The sequence below is a fragment of the Arvicanthis niloticus genome, chromosome 18 (assembly GCF_011762505.2).
Source record: "Arvicanthis niloticus isolate mArvNil1 chromosome 18, mArvNil1.pat.X, whole genome shotgun sequence".
Taxonomy (NCBI): Eukaryota; Metazoa; Chordata; class Mammalia; order Rodentia; family Muridae; genus Arvicanthis; species Arvicanthis niloticus.
In genome coordinates, this window is record NC_047675.1 from 54,627,006 (window position 1) to 54,653,980 (window position 26,975).

At 37.4% G+C, this 26,975-nt stretch overlaps 1 protein-coding gene across 4 annotated transcripts in view; it reads right to left on the minus strand.

Annotated features, from left to right (window-relative positions):
• The window catches only part of Ccdc7 (coiled-coil domain containing 7), a 297,148-nt gene that overhangs the window by 190,352 nt on the left and 79,821 nt on the right, over positions 1–26,975 (minus strand). For 3 of the 4 annotated variants that reach the window (XM_076916072.1, XM_076916071.1, XM_076916073.1), the window contains 4 exons: positions 24,050–24,158; positions 23,167–23,206; positions 18,856–18,960; positions 18,137–18,238 (listed from right to left, as the gene is read on the minus strand). In XM_076916072.1, the coding sequence (XP_076772187.1) occupies positions 18,137–18,238; positions 18,856–18,960; positions 23,167–23,206; positions 24,050–24,158 (356 nt within the window). Of the gene's footprint in view, positions 1–18,136; positions 18,239–18,855; positions 18,961–23,166; positions 23,207–24,049; positions 24,178–26,975 lie in introns of all 4 variants that reach the window. The other variant, XM_076916074.1, reaches the window with a different exon arrangement.

The window sequence follows — 26,975 nt, forward strand, 5'->3', positions numbered from 1 at the left end:
GTCCATTGCCTGTCAACATTGGAGACCAAGTCCTTCTCTCCCCTCCAGATTATCAGCCCTCATCCCTCTCTCCCAAATGGCAGGGTCCTTTTAAGGTAATTCTTGTGACCCCTACAGCTGCTAAACTCAAGGAACTCTCTCATCAGGTCTACCTATCTCACCTCAAGCCTTTCATCTCTCCACCCAAAATCGACTCTTCTTCATACATGTCGACCCTAAAAGGACCGTGTTCTATTAAGCTCCAGAGGACATTGAAATCACCCACCTTGTCCTCAGTCCTCAATCCCAGAAAATGAGACTCTGTCAACTGAGTTCAATGACACTGGACTAGACATGGATTTCTCATCCTCCCCCTGCTGCTTGTTTCCATCCTGGTCAGCCCTTACATCTGGAGATTCAAGGTTCAAGAGATATCCACAGATAACAAACAGTCTTTCCAAATAGGGTCAAGAAGCTTCTCCATAGTTGGATGCCAAGAACTAATCCAAATTGCCATCCCTCTATCTGTTATCCTATCTAAATATTATGTTCTCTACACTTGCTTTCTCTTTGACCAGATAGAAGATTATTGTAGAAACTGGCCAGATGATTATGGGGACTGCCCATATTGGTCTTGCCAGATACATATGCTAGGATCACAGACCAACCATTTCTTCTACCAACACTGCAAGACACTCTTTTCTACATACAAGCCCACGGGATTCCAGCTGTGGTGCTTCAGAACTGATGGAGGCCAGATGTCCTGACAGCTAAAGAAGATGGTCTTTGGCAGTTCCTCCAAGAAGAATGCTGTTTTTAGGGAATGATTACCAGCCGATGTCCACAGAGGTACCTCTGATACACACATCTTCCAAGTGGACCCCAATGGTGAAAGCCAACTACTCCCCACAATGGACTATGCCCCTACACAGCAGGAAGTAGTTTAAGAGACACGGCGCAGACTCCCCTTTCACCATCGGCTTCCCCTTCCCCTTTTTCCTTCTCTCTATAATCAGAAAAAGGGAGGTATGTTGGTATCAGGCTCAGAACCCAGTGACATCACATCTAGGCAACCCCCACATTGTTGCCAAGGCAACCACCATACATTCCCAGAATCCACCTGGCTACCTCCCACCTTCACCTGGGAGGGGCTACATCACCGCCATATAAAACAGGCAGAACCCCCTGACCTATCTCTCTTCTTCCTTCTCTTCTTCCATCTTCTTGCTCTTCTCCACCCCCTCCTCATCTTTGCCCTATCTCCTGAATAAACCCCACTTGTTTGGTCTGGTGTGGTCTGTTTTAAGCTGGGCGCAGACATATTTCAAAGGGTATACCACAAGCAAATCACAAAATCTTTCTGGAAGGGTTGCTTTTCCAGTGGTACAAACTAAACAACTTTGAAATAACTTGAGAATTATAGGGTTGAACAAATTAGTGAATGTGTTGAATTTTCAGAGTTGTTTTCATACTGTGGAATTGTGAATAATTAGTTTCCAAAGAAGTAAACTAAAGCAGAGATAAACAAAAATTCTGGCTTTTGAGGACAAAACATATTGAATAACTTATTAACATGGAAGAACTCAGATGATACAAGTTTTATAAGCCCTTCTTAAAATTTGACTAGAGAATGAACTTCATAGACAATTGAAAATAAATCAACAAAAGGAATGAGGGTAAACATTTAATAGATGCCTTATACAACTGACATTGAAATGAAGGAAGAGAAAGATGGGAGCAGAGAATGAAGAGAGAGGAAAGAGAGGAGGGGCATAACATACAACAGCTTTATTCAATAACAATGCAACCTTTTTTAAAGTTCAGATTCCAGCAAAATGGCTGGATATAAATCATCAGCACTAATCTCTTACTTTATCTTTTTCCTAAAGTAAGAACCGTAGAGGTCAATGTGTAGCCACACATTGAAGTAAATGACAGAGGGCAAGCATTGGAGCCCCACAGTAGAAAAATGGAAACCTTACAACATGTAAAAACCCAGCGAATAAACAGGAAAACAAAACATCTTACCTGATCCATATACCCAGTATAAATTCCAGCAGTATACACACATAAATGAGGAGTAGAAATGAATCAAACATTATCAGTAAAAATCTTAAGATACGCCCTCCTCCAGTCTGAGGCCTGCGGGTAAGTGCACCCAGGAGCCCCCCAGACACATTCTGGGGGATCCATAGAACCCATAGCCAGCGCTAGCACGCCCCTTCTGCCGCTCGCCCCTCCTGCAGTCTGAGGCCCGCGGGTAAGTGCACCCAGGAGCCCCCCAGACACATTCTGGGGGATCCATAGAACCCATAGCCAGCGCTAGCACGCCCCGTCCGCCGCTCGCCCCTCCTGCAGTCTGAGGCCTGCGGGTAAGTGCACCCAGGAGTCCCCCAGACACATTCTGGGGGATCCATAGAACCCATAGCCAGCACTAGCACGCTCCTTCTGCTGCTCGCCCCCCCTCCGGTCTGAGGCCTACAGGGTCTGAGTCCCAGACCAGACCTCTACCAGGTCTGCAGTTGTGTGGACCCCGGATTCCACCTGAGACATACTGGAAGGTCCGCTCAACCCAGAGCCACAGAGGAACAACTGAACTCAGAGTGTCAGACAACATACCCTGAGATATCCAAGAGGAGACACTGCACCCAGAACAGCAGACATCTAGCTGGACTGCTACCTTGGAGGCACCATATCCTGAGGCATCCTAGAGATACCACTGTAATCAGGGCAGCTGGAAAAAAACCACAAAGACATCTGGACTCCTAGAAGACCAAACAAAAGCGAGACAACTGGAAAGACAGGCTTCAATCAGAGACAGAAGTACAGGTAGCACTAGAATTAACCAGATGGCAAAAGGCAGGCGCAAGAACGTAAGCAACAGAAACCAAAGTTACATGGCATCATCAGAACCCAGTTCCCCCATCATAGCAAGCCCTGAACACCCCATCACACCAGAAAAGCAGGATTCAGAATTAAAATCACTTCTCATGATGATGATAGAGGACTTTAAGAAAGACATAAATAACACTCTCAAAGAACAGATAGAAACCCTTAGAGAGGAAACACAAAAATCCCTTAAGGAATTACAAGAAAATGCAACCAAACAGGAGAAGGAATTAAACAAAACCATGCAGGATCTAAAAACGGAAGTAGAAACAATAAAGAAATCACAAAGGGAGAACACCTTGGAGATAGAAAACTTAAAAAAACGATCAGGAGTCATAGATACAAGTATTACCAACAGAATACAAGAGCTGGAAGAGAGAATCTCATGTGCAGAAGATACCATGGAAAACACTAACACAACTGTCAAAGAAAATGCAAAATACAAAAAGCTACTAACCCAAAATATACAAGAAATCCAAGACACAATGAGAAGGCCAAACCTAAGGATAATAGGAATAGATGAGGGGGAAGACTCCCAACTTAAAGGACCAGTAAATATTCTCAACAAAATTATAGAGGAAAACTTCCCTAACCTAAAGAAAGAGATGTCCATAAATATACAAGAAGCCTACAGAACTCCAAATAGTTTAGACCAGAAAAGAAATACTTCCCGCCACATAATAGTCAAAACATCAAATGTACAAAACAAAGAAAAAATACTAAAAGCAGTAAGGGAAAAAGGCAAAGTAACATATAAAGGCAGACCTATAAGAATTACACCAGACTTCTCACCAGAGACCATAAAAGCCAGAAGATCCTGGACTGATATCATACAGACCCTAAAAGAACATAAATGTCAGCCCAGACTACTATACCCAGCAAAACTCTCAATCATTATTGATGGAGAAACCAAAATATTCCATGACAAATCCAAATTTACACAGTATCTCAACACAAACCCAGCACTTCAAAGGATAATTGGTGGAAAACTCCATCACAAGGAGGGAAACTACAACCTGGAAAAAGCAGGAAAGTAATCTTCCAAAAACCGTAAAAGAAGGTAGCTACACAAACATATCTCCACTGCCAATAACAAAAATAACAGGAAACAACACTCATTTTTCCTTAATATCTCTTAATATCAATGGACTCAATTCTCCAGTAAAAAGACATAGACTATCAGACTGGATACGTAAACAGGACCCAACATTTTGCTGCATTCAGGAAACGCACCTCTGTGGAAAGGACAGACACTACCTCAGAGTAAAAGGTTGGAAAACAATCTACCAAGCAAATGGTCCCAAGAAACAAGCTGGAGTAGCGATTCTAATATCAAATAAAATCAGTTTTCAACCAGAAGTAATCAAAAAAGATAAAGAAGGACACTTCATATTCATGAAAGGAAAAATGTACCAAGAGGAACTTGCAATTCTCAACATCTATGCCCCAAATGTAAGGGCACCCACATACATAAAAGACAAAGCATACATTGCACCCTACACAATAATAGTGGGAGATTTCAACACCCCACTCTCAGCTATGGACAGGTCATGGAAACAGAAACTAAACTGAGACACAATGAAACTAACAGAAGTTATAAACCAATTGGACTTAACTGACATCTATAGAACATTTCACCCTAAAACAAAAGAATACACCTTCTTCTCAGCACCTCATGGTACCTTCTCGAAAATAGACCATATAATTGGTCACAAAACAGGCCTCAACAGATACAAAAAGATTGAAATAATCCCCAGCACCTTATCAGACCACCATGGATTAAGACTTGTCTTTGACATGGACAAAAACATCAGAAAACCGACATACACTTGGCAACTGAACAATGCTCTACTCAATGACAACTTGGTCAAGGAAGAAATTAAGAAAGAAATTAAAGACTTTTTAGATTTAAATGAAAATGAGGACACATCATATCAAAACATGTGGGACTCATTGAAAGCAGTACTAAGAGGAAAAATCATAGCTCTAAGTGCTCACAAAAAGAAAGTGGAAAGAGCATACATCAACAACTTGACAGCAAACCTGAAAGCATTAGAACAAAAAGAAGCTAGTATACCCAAGAGGAGTAGACGGCAGGAAATAATCAAACTCAGGGCTGAAATCAACCAAGTCGAAACAAAAAGAACTATACAAAATATCAACAAAACCAGGAGCTGGTTCTTTGAGAAAATCAACAAGATAGACAAACCCTTAGCCAGACTAACCAAAGGGCGCAGAGACAGCATTCAAATTAATAAAATCAGAACTGAAAAGGGAGACATAACAACAGAAACAGAGGAAATTAAAAAAATTATCAGATCCTACTACAAAGGCCTATACTCAACAAAATTGGAAAATCTGGAGGAAATGGACAATTTTCTAGATAGATACCAGGTACCAAAGTTAAACGAGGAGCAGATAAACCACCTAAACAGTCCCATAACGCCTAAAGAAATAGACACAGTCATTAAAAATCTTCCCACCAAAAAATGTCCGGGGCCAGATGGTTTCAGTGCAGAATTCTTTCAGACCTTCAAGGAAGACCTAATACCAATCCTCTTCAAGTTATTCCATCGAATAGAAACAGAAGGAACACTACCCAATTCATTCTATGAAGCTACCATTACACTCATACCTAAACCACAGAAAGACCCAACAAAGAAAGAGAACTACAGACCAATCTCTCTTATGAATATTGATGCAAAAATACTCAATAAAATTCTCGCAAACCGAATCCAACAACACATCAAAACAATTATCCATCAAGATCAAGTAGGCTTTATCCCAGGAATGCAGGGATGGTTCAATATTCGGAAATCCATCAATGTAATCCACTACATAAATAAACTCAGAGAGAAAAACCACATGGTCATATCACTAGATGCTGAGAAAGCATTTGACAAAATTCAACATCCCTTCATGTTAAAAGTCTTGGAAAGATCAGGAATACAAGGCCCATATCTAAACATAGTAAAAGCAATATACAGTAAGCCAGTAGCCAACATCAAACTAAATGGAGAGAAACTTGAAGCAATCCCACTAAGATCAGGGACTAGGCAAGGCTGCCCACTCTCACCTTACCTATTCAATATAGTACTGGAAGTCTTAGCTAGAGCAATTAGACAACAAAAGGAAGTCAAAGGGATACAGATAGGAAAGGAAGAAGTCAAAATTTCACTATTTGCAGATGACATGATAGTATACTTAAGTGAACCTAAAACTTCCACCAGAGAACTCCTAAACCTGATAAACAACTTTAGCAATGTGGCTGGATATAAAATCAACTCAAACAAATCTGTAGCCTTCCTCTACTCAAAGGATAAACAGGCAGAGAAAGAAATCAGGGAAATGACACCCTTCACAATAGCCACGAATAAAATAAATTATCTTGGAGTGAATCTAACAAAGCAAGTGAAAGATCTGTATGACAAGAACTTCAAGTCTCTCAAGAAAGAAATTGAAGAACATCTCAGAAGATGGAAAGATCTCCCATGCTCCTGGATTGGCAAGATTAATTTAGTAAAAATGGCTATCCTGCCAAAAGCAATCTACAGATTCAATGCAATACCCATCAAAATTCCAAATCAATTCTTCATAGAGATAGAAAGAGCAATTTACAAATTCATTTGGAATAACAAAAAACCTAGGATAGCGAGAACTATTCTCAACAATAAAAGAACCTCTGGGGGAATCACCATTCCGGACCTCAAACTGTACTACAGAGCAGTAGTGATAAAAACTGCTTGGTATTGGTACAGAGACAGAAAGGACAATCAATGGAACAGAATTGAAGACCCAGAAATGAACCCGCATACCTATGGTCACTTGATATTTGACAAGGGAGCTAAATTCATCCAGTGGAAAAAGGACAGCATTTTCAACAAGTGGTGCTGGCTCAACTGGAGGTCAACATGTAGAAGAATGCAAATTAATTCATTCTTATCTCCTTGCACAAAGCTCAACTCCAAGTGGATAAAGGACCTTCACATAAAGCCAGGTACACTGAAAATATTAGAAGAGAAGTTGGGGAAGACCCTCGAATACCTAGGCACAGGGGAAAAGTTCCTGAACAGAACACCAATGGCTTATGCTCTAAGATCAAGAATCGACAAATGGGACCTCATCAAATTGCAAAGCTTCTGTAAGGCAAAGGACACTGTCAACAAGACAAAACGGCAACCAACAGATTAGGAAAAGATCATTACCAATCCTACATCTGATAGGGGGCTAATATCTAATATTTACAAAGAACTCAAGAAATTAGACGCCAAACAACAAAATAACCCCATTAAAAAATGGGGTACAGAGCTAAACAAAGAATTCTCAACTGAGGAAACTCGAATGGCCGAGAAGCACCTTAAGAAATGCTCAACATCCTTAGTCATCAGGGAAATGCAAATCAAAACAACACTGAGATACCACCTCACACCAGTCAGAATGGCTAAGATCAAAAACTCAGGTGATAGTAGATGCTGGCGAGGATGTGAAGAAAGAGGAACACTCCTGCATTGTTGGTGGGGTTGCAAGCTGGTACAACCACTTTGGAAGTCAGTCTGGCGGTTCCTCAGAAAATTGGACATAGCACTACCTGAGGACCCAGCTATACCACTTCTGGGTATATACCCAGAAAATGCCTCAACAAATAACAAAGACATATGCTCCACTATGTTCATAGCAGCCCTATTTATAATAGCCAGAAGCTGGAAAGAACCCAGATGCCCTTCAACAGAGGAATGGATACAAAAAATGTGGTACATTTACACAATGGAATATTACTCAGCTATTAAAAATAATGAATTCGAGAAATTCTTAGGTAAATGGATGGATCTAGAAAATATCATCCTGAGTGAGGTAACCCAATCACAAAAGAACACACATGGTATTTACTCACTGATAAGCGGAGATTAGCCCAAAAGTTTGAAACAACAAAGATTCAACTACCAGACGACACGAAGCTCATGAAGAAGAAAGAACAAGTGAGGATGCCTAGGTCTTTCTTAGAAGGAGTAACTAAATAACCAAGGGAGCAAATATGGAGACAAAGTGTGGGTCAGAATCTGAAGGGGGGGTTGTAGGGAGACCATTGTGTCTGGGTATTCATTCCATAGGCAGTCACCAAAAATAGACGCTGATAGGGATGTCAGGATGGGAAAGCTGACAGCAGCCTGATAAGGCTGTCTCCTTAGAGGTCTCTCAGAGTCGGACATACCCAGAGACAGATACCCACAGCTATCCATTAATCTGATCAAAGGTTCCCAATGGAGGAGTTAGAGAGTAAATTGAGGGAACCGTGAACCATACGGGCTGGTGGCCCTGTGAGGAGAGCAAGAATACCAACCAGCCAGAGCTCCCCAGGGTCTAAACCACCAGCCCAGGTGCACATAGGGAGAGACACATGACTCCAGCTGTATATGTAGGGGAGGATGGCCCTGTTGGGCATAGGTGGGAGACAAGATCATTGGTACCCTGAAGGCTGAGCACTGAGGGGGGGGGGATCTGAGGGTGGGGAGGGAGGCTGGGGGTAGGTGGGTAAACACCTTCATAGAGGCAGGAGGAGGGGGGATGGGATAAGGGGTTCCTGGGTGGTGGGCGAAATATGGTAAGGGGATAAAATTTGAAATGTAAATATTATATCCAATAAAAGAGGGGAAAAATAGAAAAGTGGTTAGAACCAACATTCTTAATAAAATGTCAGCCCTCTTTAAAAAAAAAAAAACTATCTTGATACTAAAATTTGTTTTGAGAATTGTATATTGCAGAATGATCAGCCTTGGTGTATCTACTCAACAAGCAAGCTGGGCAGACCTGCTCAAACCTCTGAGGTCCGTGAATTCCATCTGGAGGCAGCGAAGACACAGCATCAGAGGATTGTCAACTTGCTCTCCCCCCCACTCCTCTTCTAATATCTCAACGCCCATAATCAGCTTGAAGAAGCTAATGATGAGTCAGCGCCCCTATTCCCTGGGCATGGGGACTAAGGTGGTAAATGTTGGGCTGTCTCCCTAGGGAAAAGTAGTGGTTTTGTCGGAATAGAGAGGATTAGCTAGGGTTTATTGCATAGCCATAACCTATTAGTAGAAATCTGTATAATTAACATCAAGATGAAGATATAAATTCTTAAATGGCACCAATTTACTTTGTTTACAAATTTTAAGGTTTTCATTGGCATGAGCTTCTTAGTGATATAAGAGTGAGATGAATATTGTTACTCTCATAGGCATTGTACCAGTATAACACACTTAGGAATACAAAGCTTAGACCCAGTCCTTCTTTAACTTTTTTAACTGATTTGAGATGGTCAGCCTGTGAGTTAAGGGACTATAGCAAATTCATGACTTGGAGTTTATTATAAGGGTGTTCTCTATGTTTTATTTAGAAATAGCTGAGTGGAGTTAACAGGCAACAGTCCAGATTACCTTACATGGATAGCTGGTTTTCAAAACATCAGAAATCCTTAGAATTGACATGACAAACATTTCAGTATTAATGTTCATTTTCATTAGAGACCTGTCTGCTCTGGACAGCTTCCTATGTTAAATTCTAAGAAGAAATTGAGCATCCTTGGAGTTACTCCAGTTGTGGTGAGACAGCCACTAGGCAAGAATTGCCACTTTCCTTCTACAGACAAATTACTGTCCAGAAAAGGACACACTTGCAGAATAGTCGACTGATTATATCTGCCTAGACAGAGTAATCAGCCCTTAATAATTCTGCAGCACTAAGGTCTGTCAGATGATCCTGGGCCAGAAGGCAGAAGAACAGATGCTCCAACGTTTTGAAGTAGAGCGAGTGTCCAGGTGTTCAGAGGTCTCTATAAATTGGCTAAGTTTTAGAAGCTATGCTTTGTGCTTCCCACAATTATAGTCAACTCAGTCATTCTGGATTTCTGATGGGGTTGAAAACTTATAGCTATTTACTTTGAGAGAAAAGATCTGAGTGTATGGTCATCAGCTGACATTCATCCTAAAGCCAAGGAAAAAGCCAGGTTCAGAACTAAGTGTTTTAGTTAGGATAGATGACAGAGGTGCTGGTTAGTCAACAAAAGGATGGACTGGGTATTAGGACTATCTTGTATCTCACTGGTACAAATAGGCATAATTATGCTCTAATTGTATTTTGAGAGAAAAGTTTCCTTTTAACAGGAAGGGTGATGTGTAGGAGGAGCTAAGGTGGGAGGAGTACTGAGAGGAAGAAAAGGAGTAAGAAGAGGAGAAGAAGAAGGAGAGGAGAAGCTAGGTGATGAAAGAGAGATAGAGGGGGGAGACAGGGAAGCAGATGTTCATGTATCTCCACCAGTCAAAGATAGTTGATATATCTAGGTTGGGTAGTGGGTTACACCTCTGATTGAACAATACCAAACTTATAAAGCCTATGATTAACATTTCTTAAAAAAATGTATAAATGCAAAATGAAAAGGGGGCATGGGATAGGGGTTTTCTAAGGGGGGGGAATGGGGAAACGGGATGGTATCTGAAGTGTAAATGAAAGATCTAATTAAAAAAAATAACATTAAAAAAAAAATCTTAAGATACTTAATAGAGGAGGAGTATGCCAAATAGCTAGAATAAAACTAACAAAGTAACATGTTATTTCACAGGTTTCCTTAATAATTCTGAGTATAAGTAATCATAATAGTCAAGTTAAAATATATGGAGTGAATAAATGAATTAAAAACAAAATGCTGCCTATAAGACAACTAACTAATAAGGATATACAAGAACAAAAGTGAAAAATGGGGAATTATATTCTAAGAAAACAGAATCAGAAAGCAAGTATGAGTAGCTTTCCTCATCTGGAAAAACAGAGTTTAAGCCAGAAAAAGAATAATAAATTTCACTATATAATGACTAACAGATTAATTCATATGAAGTATGGTTGCTAGCAATCTACATGCCTCTAGAAAAAAGATATCTATTTTTATAAAATGAACATTGTTTGCAAAAGGGGAGAGACAGGCTACAGTACAATCACAGAAGGACTTCAATACTACACTCTCACCAATGTGAAGAAAATAAATAAATAAATCCTAACAAACAATCAATGAAAATACACCAGAGTTAAACTAACTTTTAGATACAATAAACTTATCAAAGTTTACAGAACATTGTTTTCAACAGCTGCAGAATATAATTAATTTTGTCGGCATATAGAGCTCTCCCTAGAACAAACTATATATCACTGCACAAAACCTTAACAAATTCAAAAATTAAAATATGTCTCTTTGGTTTGTATGTTCACAATGGGATAAAATTAGACTCTACAGCAAGATGAACCTTACAAGTTCTGGAAACAAATAACAGAATAACATACTTTTAAATAAACAAATAAGTCACTAAGGAAATTAGAAGGGTATAGAGAATTACTCATAAGCATAACCTGTCAATAAAAAAGCTAATGGTCAATGAGCTGAGACAGAAAATATGACATGGGACACTGACTAGAAGAGAGTAGATTCTGGGAAATAGTAAGAGATTAAAGAGAAATATGGGGAGAGACACAAAAGATGATAGGAGTTGAACTGTGAAGAATGATGCAAACCAGTAGGAAGACGCTAAGGAGACACAAAGGAAAAGTGGCCCAGAACTAAAGGAGAGGTAACTAGCCACATGGTATACACGGAATAGTTTAAATAGGTTAGATAAGTTACAAGCTAGTCTGGGAATGAGCCAAAGCTTATTGCCTAGGCATTTATTAATAAATATTTAGTCTCAGAATTGTCATTCTGGGATCCAGGGCTCAAAAAGAAAAAACTGATTAAAGTTACAAATTTGTAAATATTGTAAGTTTTGATTTTTCAAAACCTACTTTAATATGGGTTCTTAAATTTTTCAACCTCCCCTATATCCCACTATCCACAAGAGAGGTAGTGGAAAAGAAAAGTTAATAGGAAACAGGGGGTTATGAACCTGTTTAGAAGTAGTTCTTTGGGGTTATTCAAATCTTCATTGTCAGCAGTCCTGTCTTCTAACAAAATACCAACACAGCAGTTTTAGTCCAGTCACCACTCACAAATCAACAATGACAGTTCAATCCAGAAGAAATTATATGGCTACATCAATTGGCCTGAATCCACAGAAGCAGCAAGAAGCCACAAGAATATTACAAAAGTTACTCTTTATGAAGTCTTGATTAGCAAAGACTAGCAAGCAAGGCGAACCAATGCCAGAGCCTCCCTCAACCCCTGTCTGGGGGTCATATTTACATTTTTTTTATTTCTCCCCTTTCTCTGTTACCCCCCACCCGCCCAGGAACCCCCATCCCATCCCCCTCCTCCTGTTTCAATGAGGGTGTGCCCCCACCTACACCCCCCACTCCCACCTCCCTAACCTCAAATTCCCCCATATATGGCATCCAGCCTTCATGGGACCAAGGATCTCCTCTCCCACCTATGCCCAACAGGACCATCCTCTTTACATATACAGCTGGAGCCATGGGTCTCTCCCTAAGTGCTCCCAGGCTGGTAGTTTAGACCCTGGGAGCTCTGGTTAGTTGGTATTGTTGCTCTCCTCATGGGGCTGCAAACCCTTTCAGCTCCTTCATCTTCACTCCAACTCCTCCATTGGGAACCACTTGATCAGTTCAATGGTTAGCTGTGAGCATCTGCCTCTGAATATGCCAAGATCTAGCAGACCTCTAAGGACACAGCTATATCAGGTTCCTGTCAGCATGCACTTCCAGACATTCACATCAGCGTCTACCTTTGGCAACTGTGCATGGGATGGATACCCAGGTGGAATGGTCTCCAGATGGCCCCTCCTTCAGTTTCTGTCCCACTCCATATTTGCTCCTTTGAGTATTTTGTTACTCCTTCTAAGAAGGAATGAAGAACCCACACTTGGTCTTCCTTCTTCATGAGCTTCATGTGGTCTGTGAGTTGAATCTTGGGTATTTCAAGCTTCAACTCAACTTATCAGTGAGTGAATACCATGCGGGTTCTTTTGTGATTGGGTTACCTCACTCAGGATGATATTTTCTAGTTTACCTAAGAATTTACCTAAGAATTTCTCGAATTCATTGTTTTTAATAGCTGAGTAATACTCTATTTTGTAAATGTACTACATTTTTTGTATCCATTCCTCTGTTGAAGGACATCTAGGTTCTTTCCAACTTCTGACTATTATAAATAAGGCTGCTATGAAGACAGTGGAGCATATGTTCTTGTTCTATGTTAGATTATTTTCTGGGTATATGCCCAGAAGTGGTATAGCTGGGTCCTCGGGTAATGCTATGTCCAATTTTTAGAGGAACAGCCAAACTGATTTTCACAGTGTTTGCACCATCTTGAAATCCCACCAACAATGGAGGAGTGTTCCTCTTTCTCCACATCCTTGCCAGCATCTACTATTACCTGAGTTTTTGATCTTAGCCATTCTGACTAGTGTGAGGTGGAATCTCAGGGTTGTTTTGATTTGCATTTTCCTGATGACTAAGGATGCTGAACATTTACATTCTTTTTAAACATTATGAGTCATCTCATGTGTTTGTTTCAGCAAAATATTCTTTCATGTGTCTGCTTCAACATTCTTTCACATTTCTGCTTTAGCAAAACATCCTTTTACCTGTGTGTCCCAGCAAAACATCATTTGACATAACTGAGTTTCCAAAGAAACCAGAAATCTCCATTTCAGAAGAGAAACTTTAAAAATCCTTTAAAACAAAAGAAAATGGGAATACAATGTTCCCAGGCCTATAATGGAGAGCAAGAACAGTACCTAGAGGAACAATTACACCAACAAACAAAATAGCTTTAAATAAATGGCCTAAATTCTCAGAAAATGGAGAACAAGATAAACTCAGATCAGGAGAAAGATTGCCATAAATAATAGAGGTAAAATAAATTAATCTAAAAGAGTTTAAGTATATATACAAACATGTGTGTGGGTAAAACATAAATATCTAGAAAGGAGAAGAGAAAAGACCATTAGGTTATGAGAAGGACTTCGGAAGGGCATTGGACAAAAGACAGGTAACATGAAAGAAGAAAATAATCAAGAGTGAGAACAGGAGAAACAGTGAGAAATAAGAAAACTCTAGAGATGCTCAGGACTCAGAGGGAGAGACCTTAGATGAAGTACCCAACAGTGGGGAGAGGGAACTTGTAGAAGCTATTTCCAGTAGAAAGACAAGGCATCAAGTGGAGGGTTGCCATCCCACTGTCAAAAATTCTGACCCTGAATTGTCTTTGTCTAAAAGAACTACAGGGACAAAAATATAGAAGAGACTGAGGAGAAGGAGTTCCAGTGACTGGCCCAAATTGGAATCCAGCTTAAGAGAAGGCTCCAAGGCCTGATACAATTACTGATGCTATGGTGACTTACAGATAGAAGCATAACATGATGGCCATGCGAGAGGCCCAACAAGCAACTGAAAGAGTCAGATGCAGTTATTTACAACAAACCAAAGGATAGAAGCTGAAGACCTCAGTGGTTGAACTAGGGAAAGGCTGAAAGAAGCTGAGGAGGAGGGCAACTTCATAGGAAGACCACCGGTCTCAACTAACCTGGATCCCCGAGATCTCTCAGGAACTGAGCTACCAACCAGGCTGTATACACTAGCTGACATGAGGCCCCCAACATATATACAGCAGAGGACTGCCTGCTTTGGCCTCAGTGAGAGAAAATGCACCTAACTCAAGAGACTTGAGGCCCCAGGGAGTGGGAAGTTCTGTTGGGGTGGGGTTGTTGGGAACATCCTCTTGGAGACAGGGGAGGAGGAATGGGATGAGGAAATGTCAAAAAGTGGACTGGGCTGGGAATAATGACTGGACTGTAAAATAAAGATTAAAAAATTAAAAGAAAGAGACAAACACACACATATACACATAAACCTCTTACACAAGAACAAACAATAAATACTGTACAAAAAAGTATTAAGGGCTCATTGGTTAAGTTCAGAAGTAAGTTAATATCAATTAAGGAGTTGAAAGAGTGAATATGTTCAAAATACATTGTACAGAATTCTCAAGGAATAAATAAAATGTTAGCCAATGTGGGAAAATTTGAGGGCAGGGAGATGGAAGTGGATGGATAGGTAGGAACACATCCTCATAGAAGGAGGAGGAGGGGGGATGGAATAGGGGGTTTCTGGGTGGGGGGGATGGGAAAAGGGGATAACACCTGAAATGTAAATAAAATATCCAATAAAAAATAGATACAAAAATACTACAGATCCATTACAAAATAATATTGAATTGACATTAAAAGAGCAACAACAGATGCACAGACCAGTGGAATAAATAAAAAACCTAGAAATAAAACTACATGTCTATAACTAAGTGATAGTTCCTAAAGGTGCTAAAAGCCCACACTGGAAAAGTCCATCATTTAATAAGGGGTGCTGGAAAAACTGGACATCTACATGCAGAAGATGAAACTTGAGTCATCTCTCACCTTGGATAAAAATCACCTCAAAACTGAATCATAACCTGAACATGAGACTTGAAACAAAAAAATATTGAGGAAGACAGGAAACGATGTTCAGATATCAATACAAGCAATGGATTTTGCGATAAGATTCCAATATAGTAAGCAAAACAAAGCTGACATGTGGGATCCTACCAAACTCACAAGCCTTGTAGGAAAGTAAACAATCATCAGAGTGGAAAGGCAGTCTACAGACAGGGTGAAAATCTCTTTCAGTTGTCAGTTAATAGCTAAGATATGTAAAAACGTAAAGGATCCTAACACCAAAAATTAAAGAATTCAATATGAAAAGGCCACTATAGATATACTTTAAAAGAAATACAAATAGTCAATACATGGACACCCTCTGTAACATTAATAATTAGGGAATGTAAATCAAAACCATTATGAGATGTAGTCAGAATGGCTATAATAAAATAGACACTGCTGAGGACCTAAAGAAAAGAACTCTTGTGTACTGTTGATGGGGATATAAATTAGTCCATCTGCTATTAGAAATGGTATAAAGTTTCATCAGAAAGTTGTAAGTAGAACCATATAATCCGATTATTTTACTCCCCAGTATATACTCAGATGAAGCAAAATCAGTGTACAAAACAGAGACCTATTTGGACATGTTTATTATGGATAAGATAAAAAAACAGCAAAGGAACCTGTCATCATCGATTGACATTACAGATGGATAAAGGCTATGTGGTGTATATACTCAACAGATAAAATTATTAAGATATAAAGATAGAATTTGGCCTTTGCACAAAAATATATATATATAACTGGAGGACAACATGCCCAGTAAATAAGCTAAGCACAGAAAAACCATGTTATGAATACTATATGTTATCTCATGGTTGGAAACTAAGAAAGAAATGGCTTGAAAGTAGAAGAATGGTTTTTATAGATTGGGGAGAAAACAGAGCTATGAAACAAGAGTAGAAGAAAGGTAGATGGATATTAATGCATGTATAAAACTATCATGTGATAATTATATAACAAAAATGGGAGAAAGTGAAGAGGTCATATTAAAATATCTGACTTTCCAATAGTGATAATATTAAAATTGGATTTTTATAATGTTGTGCTTTTACTGACATAATGAAGGGACAATCTCTTGCTTCATGAAGACATGGATAATTTTGTATTTCTATGGGTGTTCCCTCCTTTAAAAGTTTGACGTTGTGTGTCTATGAATATTGTATGTACATGTGATGGGGCAAGCAATAGTGGTTACACTGTATTTATACACAACCTAAATGTAAACTGTTTACAGTGAAAGAAAACATGTAAAAAATGACACATTATGAATGTACTGATGAACAAATCAGGCTGGAAATAGATTAGCAGTAGTCTGCCTATCACATTTGAGCCCTTAGGTTCAGTAATCTTCTCCAAAAGGGATAAATATAACACAGTTCCAAAAAGAATAAATATAACATAGTTCCATTAATATCAGAAAAAGAAAAAGATGAATTTTCTCAAAATATGGGGATACTTATATGATAATACCAACAGTATAAGAAGTATTCTAAACTGAAGAGGACTATAAGAAGAAATATGTAAACAAATAAAAGTACAAGAATATCCATCTTACAGTTAATGTCAAAACTAACAAAAACTCTAAGGCAATGAAGACAAAGTAAATTAATCAGCACAGTTTAGTAGGAATTTCTAAAAGATCAAGGGGATGCATGCTCATGAAGCAACCTGCTCATAACAAATAATACAATTATAGTCACTATAATTTTTTCTAGTAGCTCTTGGCATCTGACACAATATTTTTTTAATCTACTCTTCCCCATACTTGGGGCTACAGGAAAAAGGCTTAGAAAGCACAGAATTGAAGCCATTTCTCTTAAATAAATACTAAATTCATAACATACATTATTCAATGTAATTTTGTTTCATTTTTTCAGGCATAAGGAATTCCATACTCAGTACAATAAACTAATAAAGAAAATGATCTACCTGAACTATGAACATTATGTTACTTTTCAAATACTCAGGTCACTAATATATTCTCCAGTTTTCTTAGAGTATTAAGACAAGATTATCAAAAATTAAAAGTTTGAAAAATTTGTCATTATATCCCTGTGAAAATATATGATGTTATAAAACTATGTAGCATTAAAAGACAGTAATAAAACTAGATAAAAAGTCAAGACATAAAAAACATACTATACTTAAATTTTCAAATAAGAAATAACTAATTAAATGTGATTAAAATTACTAATTAGAGTAGAACTAATTGTCTTTGAAAAAATCTCATTATCACATTCATCATAAAAGGTATGTGGAAAAGCCATAAATGTGAAGAAAGATTATATTGCTGAGAAGGAAAATGAGGTATCATAAATACATCAGAGTAAAAAAATGTAGAACTTCATGAACAGAAAAAATGATAATTTTTAATTCTTTTTTTCTTCTTTTTATTGGTTATTTTATTTATATACATTTCAAATGCTGTTCCCCTTTCTGGTTTTCCCTCTGCAACCCCTATATCATCCTCCCTCCCCCTGCTTCCATGAGGGAGCTCCTCCAACTATCCACTCACTCCTTCCTCACCGCCCTAGCATTCCCTTATGTTGGGGCAAATTCTAACAAATGCATAACCACAGAAGTGATATGACAGTGTCTTTTATTAGGACTAAAGTAAGATTCTGTACATCAGGGTTAGTAGAAAAATTAAAACTGAATATAGTAATCACAGGTAAATCATCAATAAAAAATAAGAATGAATTACATTACAAAATAAAAAGCTAACATAGTTATTCATGTAACTACAAAGGGAGGGAAAGAACTATTCTGAATTCAGTTGAAAACAGCTTTATAGTATTTTCATAATTACTTACAAAGCACATCCTCATATTTGGTGGCCTCAAGATTATCCATTTCAGATTGAGTTCTTGAAATTAAGCTCATGGTATCAGGTGGGTTTACATCGATATAAATTGCTAAAGAGAAATAGATTTATGATGAAACTTTTGCTAGGTAAAATCCATCTCACTTGTGCACCACTACAGGTAGAGGAGTACAAAGCTAAATTCATAAACTATGCAACAAAAAGACAGTAGAGATGAAGTGGGAAATGTGTGTGAAGAACAAACTGCAGAGTGGTCACTGACCATTCAAGTAGAAGCCGAAAGGTACCAGAGCTTGCATTTTAGTTCTTTAGATAGATAGATAGATAGATAGATAGATAGATAGATAGATATAGAGATAGAGATAGAGATAGAGATAGAGATAGATAGATATGAAAAAAATATATATGAGAAAAAGTTCTAAGTCATGAATACAGGGAAGGGTAGAGATAAGGGTGGGTATGCTAGGGATGAAAGGAAGACAATAGAGCAGAGGGGAGAGAATAGTAATCAGAATACTATTTATCTGTCTATTTATCATCTATCTATCTATTCATGTATTTAAAACTTTTGAAGAATCAAATTTCAAAGTTATTAGAATAAAGCTATAAAGTACATCCTTTATAAGTAATCATGATCCAAGGGAAAGTGTCTTGGAGTTGTGTTTAGCTTATAATAATTTAGTCAAAATTCTCCATGACTATGCTCACATTTGTGTCTCCCGCTGTCTGTGATTTGTTCCATTGTAGGTGCCTCATCTTCTGGCAGCAAATCATCATCTTCATTTGGACTTTCACTTGCTATCTCCAAAGGACCTACATAAAAACAATCATTCAGTATACTAAACAGAGAATTCTATCTATTATGAGTATCTAGATTTCAAAGGTAAAAGAAGATGGCAGCAACAATTTTTCTAACTTTTAAATGTCAACAACCCAGATGATAAGTCTGACATGACCATACTTTGACCATTTGTAGCCAGATGAGAAATATTGGCTTCTAAACATGACAAGGATGCTACATATATGAAATCTCAACAAGACAGTTGCATAAACAAGAGTAACAAAATATCCACAACAGTTGACATGCCAATGTGGAAACTACACAAGACTTCACACCTCTAGGTAAAGAGCTACAGGCAATTAATGGCTCCTGAGAAAAGAAGAACCAGTTTTGTTTGTTTCTTTGTTTGTGTGTTTTGCTTGTGTGTGTGTTTATGAATTGTACATGGTGTGTGTGTGTCTGTATGTGTACATATAGGTATGTACTCATATATTTGTTTAAAGAGGAAGTGGTTATAAGTTTGGGGAGAGGGAGTAACATAGGAGGTCTTCAGAGAGAGGGAGGAGTGAAAATTATGTTAATATAGTACTTATTATAAAATTCTTAAAAATAATAATTTTAATTAAACATGGCAATATATTGACAAATATTTTTTTCTTATTTGTTAATATAAGAAAATAAAATAAACAATAGAAATTTATACAGGAACTAGATATTGGAAATTACACCCCTACATGCAGAATGAAGTAAGGTGAGAGGGACAATAAAGAAAAAAATATAAAGAAACAGAAAAAAAAAGAATTTAAAATATTTTAGACAAAATCATAGAAGAAAATGCCTTCAATCTAATGAAAGTCATACTTATCATGGAACAGGAAGTATACAAAATACCAAATAGACAGAGCCAGAAAAGAAAGTCTCCACAACACATAATAATAAAAATACTAAATATGCACAACAAAGAAATGATACTAAAAGCTTCAATAGGACAAAAAACAAACAGGCCATATTTAAATGAAGGGAATAACACCCAGGTTTTCAAAGGAGATTCTGAAAGCCAGAAAAATCCAGACAGATGTATTACAAGGTCTGAGAAAGCACAGATGCAGCATCAAACACAAAACATTCCATGATAAAAATAAATTTAAACAATTTCTGTTCACCAATTCAATTCTACAAATGACAGAGAAAGGAAAGCTTCGCTGTCAAGATAAGGAGAACTACACCCAGGGAAATAAAACAAGGAATAATAATAGTAAGTAGTAAATCAAAAGGTGGGAAAGACCCACACCACTCCAACAAAATAATATGAATTAATAAATACTGCTCAATAGTAATTATCAATAGTAATAGTCTAAGTTTCCCAATGAAAAGGCACAAAGTAACAGACTGAGTTAGAAAGCAGGATCCATATTTCTGCTGCATTTAAGAAACACATTCCACCATTAAATATAGAAATTACCAATTTCTAATTGAAATATTTTATATTTCAATTAAATATAGAAATTTCAATTGCTAAGAAGCAAGTGGTTGTAGCCATTTTAATATTAAGCAAAACCTTCCAAACAAAACTAATCAAAAGAGATAGGAAGGGACATTACATATTCATCAAAGGAAAAATCCACCAAAAGGATGTTCCAATGTCTACATTTACTCACCAAACACAAGGGAACAGAATTTCATAAAAGAAACCCTACAACTAAAATCACACAGTATGCCTAACACAGTGTTTGTAGGTAACTTCAATTCTCACTCTCACCAATAGACAGAATATCCAGGAAAAAAAAACTAAACAAAGAAATGTTGTGGTTAAATAGTGTCATAAATCAATTAGACTGAACAGACATCTACAAAAAGATATATAACTTTTTAAGCAGCTCATTAAACTTTCTCCAAAATTGATCACATACCCAGACACAAAGCAAGGCTCAATGGATATGAGTGTTGGGAGCTGACTTTAGTAGAAAGTGGCTAGATCACCTTTGCAGCCATCTGGAACCATATACCCTGATGAAAGACTTGGTTGTCAAAAGCCTATAACAGCTGAAGCACACTCTGATAAATATATTGTTTATCCCACATAGCTTGTTTTGCTGTTTAATGACCTCAGCTGTATGGTGCACGTGGTAAAATGTTTTCACCTGTGTTCTCCTGCTTGTGTATATAAATACCTCAGAATTCCCTTCAATAAGAGAGACTTGAGAAAATAGAAGAGACTGAATAAAAGGGAGACTTGAAAAAATAGAAGAGACTGAATCACACTCTGTCTTGTCTCCATTCTTTGTGTCTCCTGCACTCTCTCTCTTGACCAGAGCACTTAGCCCCAAAGCCTTGAGGCAAAGTGTTGAGGCAGAGTGTGGGCCTCAACATATGAGAAAATTGAAATAACACCCTGTATCCTGTCTTAACATCATGTATTAAAACTAAATGTAAACAACAACAGAAATGGCAAAAAGTGTACAAACTGAAGAATTCATTTACTGAATGAAAATGGCATCAAGACAGAAATCAACATGAAAATAGAAAAAAATGAGAATAGAATGACAATGAAATTACAACAACCTAAACCTATGGGTAACAATGAAGGCAGATCTAAGAGGCAAATTCATAGGAGCAAGCACCTACATAAAAAACAAAACATAACAAAAAATACAAAATAAAATAAAACAAAAAACAGATGTCTCATATTAGTAACTTAAAACACACCTGGAAGATGGAAGAAGGAACAAAGGAAGAGGAGGAGAAAATGGGCAGCTGTACATCATTCTGGTTGCTTTTTTCCCCTTGTTAACATGTTACTTCTATTCCTCCTGATGCATAATCCCCAAAAATATCACTAAGATCCTTAGTTAAGTATGTTGCTATTGAGCTTTACTCCTCTCAACAGAATTAAAATGTTTTTATTTAAAATTGGTCCTGGGTCAAATTCATTTCCACATACAAAAGAGTTGGACCTCATATCATATATGTTCTTGCAGAGGAGCAGAACTTGGTTCCCAACAGTGACAAAGTACTGCAAACAACTGCTTGTAACCTGGGCATCAGGAGATTTGTCCGTCTTCCAGAATCCACAGGAACTCCCACACAAGTATTCATATATATACATACATGTACACACACACACACCACACCAAAAAATACTAAAAATCAAATCTCAAGAAAGAAAACATGAGTCTAAATATTTATAACTTTAGATTTAGTGAAGAAATGTCAGTGAAAACAACAAAAGTGTAAGAAACAAAAGAAATACATAAAAACTGAGCTTCACAAAATTGAAATCTTTTGTGAACTTAAGAACATTATCCAAAAACTGGAACAATACCCAAAATGGGAGAAAATGTAGGCAAATCAATCATGTCATACAGTTTTAATAGAAAGATAACATAATTAGATAAAAGACTAAGGATCTGGTAGATATTGCTCCAGAAATCGTACAATAACCATCAAGTGTGTGGGAAAAAAAGGAAGCTTCATATATTGAAGGACAGATACTATATAACTGACAGCACAGAAAGGAGACCAGATTACCAGAAATGGGAAGGAGAGGGAAATGAGAGCCATCGCTTTGTAGCCATGAAAGGCCATGGAGATAAATATCATGATGGCCACACAACACTGAGTGTACTTAATGTCATTGAGTTGAATTAAGTAAGTTCAAGTCAACTCTTGTTTAAAATCATAACCAACATGAGAGTCCTGACTGTGTCTGAGTACCCCACTGCCACAGGGGACATGCAGAGGTAAGAAGCACAGGGGATATGCAGAGTAAGAAGCACAGCAGTATGCTGCTACACCTTAAATCATAACAATTTCACTTTCTTTGGAAAGTTTAGGCCAGACAATATAATATAAGTGGGATATTAAAGACAGATATGCATAAAGAATAGTTTTATACATACTGTGAATCAACAAATCCTCAAAGAACCTAGCAGAATACCAATTATTCAATACCAGAAATCATTATCTCTTTTGATATACCCAGATGGGTTTCTGATGGACTAAAAGCTTATGATGCTAAATCTATTCTTAGTTCAGGCAAAGCTGTCATTGTGTAGAAGTTTTAGTTGAAATGGAGTCTGGATAATGTAGTGAGAATACATCAAATTAATTCTGACATAACGCCAGTGAGCATATGTATTACTTGGGACTAAGTGATGCTTGTATTTAACAAGGTTCTTATTCACAGGGAGACACAAAGCTTCATATTTTGTGTTACATTAGAGAAAATCTTTTTTTACCTTCAATGTTTCCTGCTTCTGTTTGTTCTGATGCTTCATCCTTAATGACAAAAATTATAGTAAATAATTACAAATAATGTACATCAAAACTCTATTTAATTTATTCTTTTGTCAGGAAGCTGTTCACCCTAATCTGCATTTTCATTACCTAAACATTTGAGTTTTTATTTCTCTATGAACTCATTAAATAAAAGACTGTGAACAATACGAAGATCTGAGCTACATTTGGGGACACTAAGCATACTGAAATGGGCAGGCAATCAAACCAACATTACAGTTCCTGATTAAAATTCCATTTTAGCCTGCTAATTAATTCCTTAGACAAAGCCTAAAGGCTTACAGAATTCTTTCTATAAGCCTACTTTAGTAACATCCATGTTAAAAAACTCATTGTGGAGATATGTCACATGCACCTAGACTGTTTAGCCTTTCTTTTTCATGGAATTTTTGGCCCTAAAAATGTCATAACAAAATACTTTTCTAAGTAAAGTAGTTTTTATAGTTTTTCAGGCTTTAAGTGTATAGAAAATCACTCAAAGTGATTATGGTTTCATAGTCAAACCTTTTTACACTATAAAAATTGTTTAATTTTTAATAAAAACTAAAATGTCCCCTCATCCCATGAATTATACATTTTAATTCATCATTAAATCAAGCAACATTCTGTCAATACCTATTAGATGTTTTTATATGTTAAAATTTTTAGATTCCTCAAATATTATTTCCAGCATTGTAAATATAAACTGATTGTATTAAAAATACACCTGTTATTCCCTCAATAAGGAAATATTGATACGGCTTTATTCAGGAACTATTCAAAGCACTAAAAGAAATCTAGTAACCTAAAAGAAGTGATTTTCAATAAACTGTAGCACGCCTTTACCTCTTCATTTGGCTGGGATGAGATTGATTCTCGTTGCTCTTCTATTAACATCATTGGGAAATCCTCTAGAGCTAAAGGATCTATATCAGCAAATTGTTTCTTGTGCAATCTTTAGAATTACAAAATGTCTAGTGTTAGATTAGGTGGAGAACATTGAACTTGTAACTGAAGAATCATTATTGACAAAGATATTAGGCAAGCAATTTTGAATATAATGCATCAACTAATCAAAGGTAATTCAGATGCAAAATTGATGTCATACAAATCAAAGATGGTAATGCATCCTGAGAGATTTAAAATGAAAACAAAAAAAGTACATTTAAAATATTGCATTATTCATTCATGATAACAGGGCATAGAACAAGCAGCCTTGGCTAGTTAAAGCTGAATGTAGCATAGTCTGGAGGATATTGTTTAGTCATAATTACTTGAAAAATATCATTGCAGTTTAATTTCAGAGGGAAATAAAAATTCTTCAGAAAAATTTTAACATTAAATTATTTTTAACTAAGCCAACTCCAAGTCCAGACTTAGCTGTTTTTTAAAGTAAGATTTTCTTTCAAGGCAAGGAATCAGCTTTTTTTTCCCCACCACAAGTCATGAGATTGACTCTTCAGTTTCCAGAACCAGAGTGGTCACAGAGCACTTTCTGCCTGCATACTCCTAGTTTATGCATCTACCAATATTCAGTATCAGCTAGTAATGTAAATAATATAAGTATCTACATTTTCTAAAAAAAAAACAAAAAAACAATAAAACATTCCTTCTTATTAGGGGACATCACTAATCATTTGTCTTTAAGCCGTCTTAACCAAGTTCTGATGGTTTACCTTAATCAGACAATACTTTGGTTGAAGTAATTACATAATGCTTGTTATAAAGTCTCTAAAATAATTCAGTAAAGTGAGTAAGACAGATTTCTGTAGTGAAATTATAAAGCAGGCTCTAATATTACAGAGAATGAGTGGTTTCCAAATTTACAAGAATAAAATTTTACTCTCAAACATGACTTACTAGGTTTTTCTAGTATTTAAAATGACTATAAGATATTTATTCTTCTAGAGGTGATTTTAAAGGCGCGCACCACAGAACTATTGTCATCATGTTGTTGAGGCATAAGAATGGTTCAGGTGCACACTGTGAACTGATGTTTACTTATAATTCCCTTGCTGTTGTAGTATAGACCACCCTTTTTACTATTAATGTTTGCATAGAGCTGTCAGAAGAGAATATGATATTCCTAAAGCTTTTGATGCAAGGGTTTGATTTGGACATATCACTTGATTTAAGCAAGTGAATCATCTTGTATAACATACACATTCTGCTGTGAAGCTCATTTATAAGCATTCTCTCACACTTGTGAGGAGCCACATTCGCCATTACAAGATGGCGCCGGCTTCTGCTTCCTGGTTCTTCAGGGAAGCTTTACTTGAGAATGCGCCTGCGCATGGCGCGAAAACCGAGTATGACAATTGGATGAAAGATTTGAGCCAATGAGGGATCTGCACGTCTCCCAAAGCTCTATTTAAGCAGCGGGCTTTCTGAGCTCGGCGTCCTTCCCCTTTTCTCCATCTTGAAGAGCTGTTCAATAAATGCTGTCAGAAGAATCCTGAGTGTGGCGTTCTCCTTATCGGCGAGGTAGCGCGTCGCACACACTCTGGCATTATTTATTTCTCATCTCCTGTACTCATAAATGACCACTGGATAAAACTCAGGAATGTGTGCTGGGAAGGTCAAGAGAGAAAAAAAATGCTAAATGATGCAGTCAGTGGTAGATTCCAGCTGACATCACATCTGAGATGTGGAGATAGGAATGTTTTCAAAGCCTTTCAGTGATCCATGAAGGAGGTAAAAAGATTGTAGGAAGTAGTGTAAACTCATAAAGACAATAACAATAAAAATATGATGAGAGTGATGTGCATTTGCCCCATCTCTGTGTAGTTTATGTCTTATCAATTTGTATCATTCACCATGTACCCCAGGTTAAGTCTCTTTCTAGCCATCACCATACTGATACTGTAGAGTGAAAAATTATAAAAATCATTTTATAAAATGTATATAGGCTTTTCTTTAGGCCTCACTTTAAAGGGCATGAAAAATTTTCTCTGAAGCAAGCTAAAAATGTAGACTGGCCAGTTTCAGGAACCGGCTAACCACAAAGGGAGGAGAGGAATGTAAGTCATCTAGGTGGTGCTGAGAAACTAGTAACCATGATGATAGGGCAGGGCTGTGTCCGGAGCAACTGAGAAATAGTTGAGCAAGTGACAGGGCAAGGCCACAATGACAGGGCAAGGCCACAGTGACATGGCAAGACCATATTTTTGAGAAGAATGAGTTATACAGAGTGTTTTCCACATGACCCTGACTCACTTATGTTGGGTTCCTCTGGAATTCTCTGTTATTTTTATGTTATATTTCCTTAGCAACCCCTCACTCCCTCCTCACTCCCCTGGCTTGTGGTTTTCCCCTTTTAAAAAAAACCCTCAGCCAGCCAGTCTTTGTCAATTCAGCTCCTGCGTGAGCAAACAAATTGACTGTTAGTCGGCTAACTCTCCTGAATAAAGCCTCTGCTGTTTGCATCCAGATTCGGTGTCTTGTGAGTTTTTGGGTGGCCATGACTTCCTGAGACTTGAGTGAGGGTCTCCCCAGAGAGGGGGTCTTCAATACATGAAACAGTGCAGCAGTATAAACTGAGGTACATGCTGTAACAATGTTTATACAGCCTAGGAGAGCATTCTCTACAGCTTATATAATGCTGTTAAGGACAAAGCACTTTCTGGCTGACACATGTATTAATCGTCCAAGTCCTCCCATTATAACATCTTCACACTGAGTTACCAGATGTGTATGATTGTCATTATAGACACACCATCAACAAAAGTTCTTACTACAAGAGCCATCTAGGCAAAAGAGAAAACTGCCTTAC